The sequence below is a fragment of the Vicia villosa genome, unplaced genomic scaffold, assembly GCF_029867415.1.
Source record: "Vicia villosa cultivar HV-30 ecotype Madison, WI unplaced genomic scaffold, Vvil1.0 ctg.001450F_1_1, whole genome shotgun sequence".
NCBI lineage: Eukaryota > Viridiplantae > Streptophyta > Magnoliopsida > Fabales > Fabaceae > Vicia > Vicia villosa.
The window spans coordinates 215,456-224,689 of record NW_026705621.1 but is presented as its reverse complement, the minus strand read 5'-3'; the positions used below and the strand labels follow the sequence as shown (position 1 = coordinate 224,689).

The window sequence follows — 9,234 nt, the reverse complement described above, 5'->3', positions numbered from 1 at the left end:
GCATGAAGAGGAAATTCCTCTGCTAACAATGTTGGAATTGATTTTCAAGAGGTCAATGCTGAAATGAAGATGAAGGGCAATGATGAAGGGAACATGCCCCCACTCAAGAACTATATAGCAGGTTGATAGCTCTTCTTGAAAAGAATAACATTGATGGAGGGAAACATGCATCCAACATGGTGAGAGGAGAAAGCAACAATTGTTATTCTGCAGGAGTAGCAAGTAACCATTCTAATTGTGAATCCAAATCCAAAGATAATGATTATAACTAGATTTTAGATACAGGAGTAACAAACCATATATACAATTCTATTGATTGGTTCATGTAATATAGATAAGTAGTCCCCCTATAACTACTGGCTTGCTTGATAAGACAAACATTCAAGCACACATGATTGGAAAAGTGAAAATACATGATAAGTTGGTCATAGTTCCATCGACAAAGAAGATGACCAAAAGATCTGCTACAATTGCAACAAGTCTAGTCACTTCAAATATGATTGTCCCGATTTACAAAAGGATAAGTCAAAGAGAGGAAACTTCCAGAAGGATAAGTTAAAAAAGAATTTGTTGAGAGAAAATTTCATTTTTTTCGTTTAAAAATAGTTTGTTGAGAGAGTTTTCTATTTTTCAGTTAAAAAATAATTTGTTGAAAGAGTTTTATATTTTTTCGCTAAAAAATAATTTGTTGAGAAAGTTTTCTATTTTTCCGTTCAAAAATAATTTGTTAAGAGAGTTTGCAATTTTTCCGTCCAAAAATTACAATTGAGAGAGCGGTTGTCATCTTTCCGTTCAAAAGTTGCAATTGAGACAAAGTCTGCAATTTTCTCCTTAAAAATCACAGTTTGGAGGGTTTGCAATTTTCTCCTTAAAAATTGCAATTATATGAGAGCGTATTGTTTTTTTGTTATTTTCTGAACCAGTAGTATCAAAATCAAGGTTCTGATCCAAAAGTGAGAAAGGAAGAGTAACAAAAATTCGGATAAGGAAAGAAAAAGACATAAATATTGAAGAGTAATAATTTTACGAATATAACTAATATGAGACTTTGGATGAATGTATTAGACTTTGAATGAATTTGTATCTTTTTTTAAAAAATCTTAAAATTTATGATATTTGTGAATTAATATGAATTTATGTCTTCTTTATATCATTCTATTAATTCACAAATATCATAAATTTTTTTATTTTAATATCTAGTTTTCTCGACAAACCAAACACTTTTAAGTAAAATGTCGTTTTCTTTTCCATCATCTCTTTCATTTATCTTGAAGTAAAAAATCCCCAAGTATTTTTATAAGTTTTGAGTAATAAGTTTGGGAAAAAGTTCAATATGAATAGTGTAAATATGAAAGAACAATTCAATCTAACTATTCTTAATAATGGAATAATAGTTTAGCATCAAAGAATTCATCTTAGACATTACCTCAAACTATAAAGAGAGATTTTAAATAAAAAAACAAAATTTTAAAATTGTCTACTATAAAATATTAAATATTTTATAGTCAATCAAATTATATTAAATAAATTTTCATTTAAATATTTTCAAAACCAAGATAAAAAATACGTATAATATAGCGATTTGATTAATTATATGTATAAAATAGTTTTAGATAGTATTCTGGTAATATTAATCTCATGTTTTTAATAAGTTTAAAAAAATTATTCAAAAGTATATGTTAATTTAATTATATGAATTATAATTAGCTGCAAAATAAGACTTTAATGGTAGTGCACTGTCAGTGTAAAGAAGTATTACACATACATCCAATCAGATTATTTTAAAGTGCCAAATCATTTCAGTATTTTAAAATTTAAAGAATGACTTGGTAAGATACATGGTTGTCATTGGTTGACAGTGTAAAAATAATTTACACTGCCAGTGCACATCCCCTTTTCTCGCAAAATAATTATGTAAGAATTAAAAAAAGATATTAATTGAAATTTGTAAGGAAAAGCGGAAAACCAATATTTAATTTTTATAAATTATAACTATAATTTTTCATTTAAATTTTGGTTATAATTACATTATAATAAATTATTAAAAGTTCATTTGCTTAACCATTTTCCCTTTCAGTTTCATTTGCTTAACCATTTTCCCTTTCAGTTTCATTTCAGAAGTTCCTTTCACTCTATTCTTTTGTTGTATTGTCTCCATAATTAATCACCAAAAATTCAAATCTTATTTCATAATCTTCACTTTGTCTCCTTGTGGATTCTTCTATCTATTCATTGAATTTCATTCTGAATTCTGAAGATGGATTTTCAATTTTACCCCTTAGGGTTCTGAGGATTGGTGTTTTTGGTAAAGGAAAATGAAGGATTTCTCTGGGATACCTGGCACTTTTCTTGGCTTGATTCTTAGGATTACACAGTTCGGTTTTGCTGTTGCTTCAATGGCTTCCATGGCTAGCGCTAAAACCCCGCGTTTCTTCAATTTCACTACATTTTGGTAATTTTTCAATCCATTTTACGTTTAAGATTGATTTAGCAATTGTTAGCTACATTGTTTGATTTTATTGCAATGGATACACAGGTTCAATAGACTTATAAGATAAGTTATTAGAAAGATCTCGATTAACGTTTTGGATAGAAGCATTTTACTGGATAGAATATTATGGCGAAAGTTGATCATGTATCTGATTCCACTTAGTGAGATAAGCTTCAACAACCATGCTTGAATGTTGGATTGAAATATCTTAATACTGACTGTTCCATTGGTTTTTCAGTTCCTTGATGTCTTCAATGGCTTTACAAAGCCTTTGGAGTTTTGCACTTGCTTTGTTGGATGCGCATGCTTTGGTGACAAAGAAGATCTTGCTTAACCCTGTAATAATTGGCTTCTATGCTGTTGGAGATGGGGTTAGTTTCTTAGTAAATTTATACTTTTCCTAATTGGTTTGTTAGACACACCTAGGAATTGCCCGGCCTGCCGGGCCTGTCTGATTTGCCCACACTTTTTCATGGGACGGGTCAAAGTTTTAGACCCGCATCCTCTAATGTGCTCGCACATTTTTACAGGACGGGTTAAGATTTTAGACCCACACTTAGGGGTGTTCATGGGTTGGGTAAACCCAATAAATCCAGTAAAACCCACCCAAACCGATCCAAAAAAGTGGGTTGGGTTGGGTTATTGGGTGAATACGGTTTTCAAAAATGAAAACCCATTCAAAATAATTGGGTTATGGGTAAACCCACACCCAACCCACAAAACCCATGGGTTATTGAGTGACTATATTTTTCTCTTTTTTGTAATTTGACAAGTGATGACTTTGATGTTTTTAATTTTACTTACTTCAATTTCAACTTTTTGAACATCTTTTATTTAGTAAGTAATGATTTTAACTTATTTAGGATGTCACCCTGTGATTATTTTGATGCTAATTCTAATAAGTTGCAAGTATTTTATGCAATTCTAGGTTTTACTGTAATGTAACTTTGGTTTTTACAAATATATGTTTATGATAAATTTTATTATACATTTAGACATTTGATGTTTAAAAAAACAGCAGTAATATGTTAAACTATTTATTAAGAAAAAATGAAAATATCATTAATAATTATATAAGAAAAATAATATTGGGTAACCCATTACCCAACCCAATCCAACCCATAAATTTGTGGTTTTACCCAAACCAACCCAATGATATTGTGGGTGGTTATTTTTCCTCACCCAAACCAGTGTACCATGTACGGGTTGGGTTATGGTTTTGGCTAAATTCAACCCAAACCGACCCATGAACACCCCTACCCACACTCTCTAATGTGCCTGCCCTTCCCCACCCCATTTTCTTGCGCGCGCGGGAATTAACATAATTTTTTGCAATTTTTAGGCTTTAGAGGGGCATTGCCCGCGGGCCCACTCATTTTTTCACGGGGTGGACCATAATTTTAGGCCTGCATCCTCGACTATATCCGCCTCACCCCGCCTCTTTTTTTGCAGACTTTTGTGTGGTTTACTATGATTTTAGGCCCGCATCCTCGACTATGTATATGTATGAGGCTTATATTAAGAAAAGTTGATGCAGGGAGACTTATATTGAAGGACAATTTTGTTCTCTTTCAAATAAGACTTACAATTAAGGACATAGTTTGTGATAAGTTTTGTTATTGATAACTATTTTCCACACTCTACAGGTAATATCAACACTATCTCTAGCTGCAGCTTCTGCCTCAGCTGGCGTTACAATTTATTACTTCAATGATATGGGAAACTGCCATTTTGTAGAGTGCCAAAAGTATCAGATTTCTGTTGTTTTTGCAATCTTGAGCTGGATATCAGCTTCAATGTCATCTCTAATTATGCTCTGGCTATTAGGTGCAGCATAGCTTGGCCGTTGGATTAACCTAACGACTGAGCATATTAGGTCTCGACCATTTAGATTAATCTAATGTCAAGAGATGATTCATTTTGAGAATTCTCTCGTCCAACAGAAAAAGTTACCTTGCTGAAAATTTTCTTGCAAAGTGTGAATAGAAAAAGAAAAAAGGTAGAGCTTCACATTCAAATTTATATCAACTAGAATTGGGATAGCAGCAGATTGTCAATGGTACGAAAAGAAAAGTTCATATGTATCTTGAGTCCTGGCATTTCTTGTGCTTGTCCCTATTTTGATTTTAAATTATATGTTCATTCTTTGCAAAAATAAAATAAAATAGTATAGTACTTTTATACCAGAAGTTATTTTTCTATTTTATATGCAAGTTCTCCACAATAGAGCATACTGAAAGAATTAAAACAAAAAAAAAAGAACTAAAGAGTAATCATAAACATTCTATTTACAAAGTTAATCCAATAAATCTAATATTTTATGCAGTATATTTGAAAAAGACGCATAACCAACATGAAGACTATTACTAAGAAAGACTATTACTCACATCTTTATTAAAAAAGATGAGTTCGAAAAAAGATGAGTTCCAAATGCTCATTGTTGTTGCTTAATTAAGACGGTCCATTTGTGAAGAATTCTTATCGTTATTTTCCATGACTCTTTTTGGGCATTCAAAAATATATATTAACTTAATTACCTAGTCTAAATTTATTCATATTTAATCTTTATAATTATAGTTGTTTTATTTTAATTTCTTACTTAAAAAAAAATTGCTTCATGCTGTAAAAAAATATAAAATTGCTTCATTATTCTCCCTTTCGGTTACAGTTCAGAAGTTGGTATCACTCCATTCTTTTGTGTCCATAAATAATCTCCACTTTGTCTCCTTTTACTTTCTCATTATCTCTTTCTTTGCTTCATCTTTCTCTCACTATATGTGATTTGAAGTGAGTTTTAAACATCTTTCCTTTAGATTCTCTATTGAACTTCATTTTGAAGATGGGTTTTCATTTTTAGCCCTTAAGGTTCTAAGAATTGGTGTTATTTTTATGAAGGAAGATGAAGGATTTCTCTGGGACACCTGGAACTTTTCTTGGCTTGATTCTTAGAATGTCACAGCTCATTTTTACTGCTGCCTCAATTGCTTCCATTGCTACTGTTACATCACCCAGTTTCTCAAATTTCACTGCATTTTGGTAATTATTTAAACTACTTCACTTTTAAATAAATATTTTGTTAAGTACATTGTGTGATTTTGTTGCAATGGATAACACATGATGGTAGATATATTATTAATTCAGATTAGTTGACTCCCTAGCACTTGTAGCACTATTCTTAAAATAAAAAAAAAAAAAAGGTATGCCCATTTTGGGTTATTAAACAAGTAAATTATGATTTTAAAATTAAATTCATTCTCCAATAATGTACTTCCAATAAATGAATCACACACAATACACCAGAAACACGACAGTAACACTTACACCTCAAACACTGATAATTATTTAAAAAAATAATTAAATTAAATATAATCATAAGTGTAGGTGTCTGTATCAAACACCTACACCGACATAGACACGTCTTTTTCAGAAGTATCGGTGCTACAAACCTTACAATACATTATTAAGAGTTTTATAAATTGTGAGACCGATAATAATTTAAAAAATAAATAAATTAAAAATAATCACGTTGTCTGAGTCAAACACATAGTGGCATACCTTTGTTTAGTCAAAATTCTAGAATTTTGACTAAACAAACTAGATGTGTCGCTATGTCCTTCCAAACTTCATCAAAATTTGTGACTTATCTAACCATTGTAATATGTCCCGGACCACTCCGGCCAATCCAACCGGTAAAATATAGAACAAAACATGTATTCGGTTCAAATGACTTCATTATCCGCCTGGGCAGAAAACTGGACTACAATGGTCCAAATGAATCCATTAACTGCCTTGGTGAAAAAGTTTCGGTCCAACCTTTAAAACTTGATCCGTAGCTACACTGGTTCAGTATAAGTCAAGATAATAATGCCAAACAAGTATGGAATTTAGTTGTGGTTGTGAATTCAATGTCAAGAACAAAGTACAGAACAAGGAAGAAGAAAGAACAAAGAAGAAGAACACAAGAATTGGTTATAACTGCTATTCTTTTACTTTCTCTTAGAAAACAAGATTACAAGTTTACAAGAATAACAAATAACCTCTCTCACCCTAAATTAGGATTTTCTGTGTGCAATGATGAGAGACTAATATGCTATTTATAATAAAACTTAACATACTAACTAATGTGTTTGTGATCAAAAAAAAAAAAAACTAATGTGTTTTTTTCCACAAGGCCCATTACACAAGCCAACTTAATAAACAAGCTAACTTAACAAATTAGGATTTCAACACTAAAACCTAATTTAACATGCTATCAATCCTAGCATCTCCGACACCAGCATGTGAACAACCTTCGACTTCATGCTTAATCCTGTCGAACCAATAAGCTACCCTTCGACCATACTAGAGTTCGATCCAATATCTCACAATTGTAAATCAAGATAAAGAACCGTGTTTGCAAAGGATGAAGATCCATTATAAATGATAAATTTCTTGTTTTCTCTTCAAATTTATATTTTACTTTCAAGAATTCTGGTCTTGAAATTTGCTTTGTTCATGAATACTTCACCTGGCATACTTGGATTGGATTATCTTAAAACTTACTGTTCCATTGGTTTTGCAGTTACTTGACAGCTTCAATGGCTTTTCAAATCATTTAGAGTTTTGTACTTGCTTTGTTGGATGCATATTATTTGGTGAGAAAGAAGATTCTTCTTAACCCTTCATCAATTGACATCTTTATTATTGGAGATTGGGTTAGTTTCTCAGTAAATCTATACTTTTTCTAATTGGTTTAGTATCAATTATGATGCTTATCATTATTTTATTATTAGTAAAAGTCTCACGTCAGACAATATATATCCTGAACATATATATTTTTAAAGTGGAATCAATCCTCACGTTATAAATTGGTTTTGTCCATACTCTACCGGGAACATCAACATTCTCTCTAGCTGCAGCTTCCGCCTCAGCTGGTATTACAGTTTTCTACTTCAATGATATCACATATTTCCATTTTGAAGAGGAGTGCCAAAAGTACCAGATTTATGTTGCTTTTGCATTCATGACCTGGATATCAAGTTCAATATCATTTCCCATTATATTTTAAGTAATAGCGGCAAGATAACAGACCAAAATTCTTAGGTCCGACCGAGGTTCTCTCCAGTCCCTCCCCCTAGAAGAACTTTGGCCGTTGGATTAAATTGATAAATGGGCGTATTAGATGTCGACAATTAGGTTAATCTATAATGTTGGAGGTGCTGTTATAGAGTTAAGAGAGGATTCGTTTTGGGAATTCTCTCTATAACAAGGAATGTTATCTAGTTGAAATTTACTTTCAAAGTGGATATAGAAAGGGAAACAAAGAAGATCTTTACATTCAAATTGTATTTCATTTATTCATATTTCAACTAGAATTGGGATACAAAATATCTTGAGTCCTGGTATATCTTGTGCTTGGGTCTTCCCTCGAGCATACCTTGCTGCTGGTGTGCGCCTGCGGCCTGGACATGAACCCGGGTTATGTTCTAGCTTTGTAATAACTGAACATCACGCCAATAAATTTGTTGGTGCTACCCCTGTTAGAACAAGATTGAGAATCTATATTCAGAATCTGGTTTTGATGATAACAAATTTATATTTTGTTAGTAACAATTTTACTACTAATGTTCTAATTAAGTGTGAAGATATTATGCTCCAAGCCTTATACGACATCATCAGAAACAAAAGCACATCATCAGAAAGAAACTCAGAAAAGCTTATAGGAATTAAACAGAAATATCAAGATACATGAAGTCTCGTTACAATAAGAAAACCATATGGATATAAGATCAGAAGTTCTGATAAAGTAATGCAGTGACATACAAAAAGCTACAACAACAAAGTCACACGCGGACAAGAAAAGAGAATACAAACTCAGCCTACAAAGAGCAAAATCTCATAATCAAAAGAAAAATCGTTACAAACATCATCATTAGCAAAACGGTTGCAACAATTAAATGGAACAACTCCCAAGGTTGATTAAAGAAGCAACCCACATGCAGCACGTTGGAAAGACAAGCTTAACCAAGGAAACACGTTACCAACTGTCATCATCACGCTAGAGATAAGATTATGCAGTGAACAACACTTGTCATTCTTGATCCAATCGAGACAAAGTATTCAAAGCAATCTTCAAACAAATCTTAACGGCTAGATTCCAACGGTAACACATCAAGCTATATATAGATCAAACTTCAAACTTAAATGTGTGCATCCAATGTGTGTATCCATTGTGCATCTACAGAGTGCAACAAAAGTAAGATCTTGAGTGTGAATCTGTTGAGAGAGTAAAGCATGAGAGCTTAAACAAAGAAATATAGACCATGCTTCAGAAGTTACACAAGAGGTAACACATACTCAGTATGTGATGAAACAAACAATAGTGTTGTCATACACGAATCATAAACCTATGTGAAGAAAAGACTCCATCAGAAAAAAATGCTGCATGCAATGCAGATTCATTTGAAGGGAGCAATGAGTGAAAAAGAATGCAAAGATTTAATCATAATTCCCTCTATATTAGAATGACTTATAACGATTATGTACACTGAGTTGATGCTCAACAGTGTAATAATTATGTTTGAGATCATTAAAATTGCTATTTTCCTTTCAAGAGAATCATGTTTAGCAGGTGAAGAAATGAAGATCAAATCAGAAGAAATTTATAATAGAGTTGTTGCTCTAAATCAGCTTAAGAAGATTTGAAGATAATGATCAATTCAAAGAAGCAACCCAAAATAGAGTTGTTGCTCTAAATCTGCTTT

The 9,234-nt window shown here is 32.0% G+C and overlaps 1 protein-coding gene and 1 pseudogene across 2 annotated transcripts; both read left to right on the top strand.

The window, feature by feature from the left end:
• Positions 1-2,078: 2,078 nt before the first annotated feature.
• On the top strand, positions 2,079-4,418 carry LOC131635227 (CASP-like protein 5B3). 2 transcript variants are annotated; one of them, XM_058905831.1, is made up of 3 exons: positions 2,079-2,452; positions 2,730-2,862; positions 4,138-4,418. In XM_058905831.1, exons 1-3 carry the CDS (start codon positions 2,316-2,318, stop codon positions 4,327-4,329), a joined length of 462 nt encoding a protein of 153 aa, XP_058761814.1. In that variant the 5' UTR covers positions 2,079-2,315; the 3' UTR covers positions 4,330-4,418. The 2 variants fall into 2 exon arrangements, 1 of the variants encoding a protein (XP_058761814.1); XR_009293759.1 differs by lacking the exon at positions 4,138-4,418 and having other exon boundaries at positions 2,318-2,452; positions 2,537-3,285.
• A 972-nt stretch (positions 4,419-5,390) lies between these two features.
• Positions 5,391-7,595, top strand: LOC131635237 (CASP-like protein 5B3; annotated as a pseudogene).
• Positions 7,596-9,234: the final 1,639 nt, after the last annotated feature.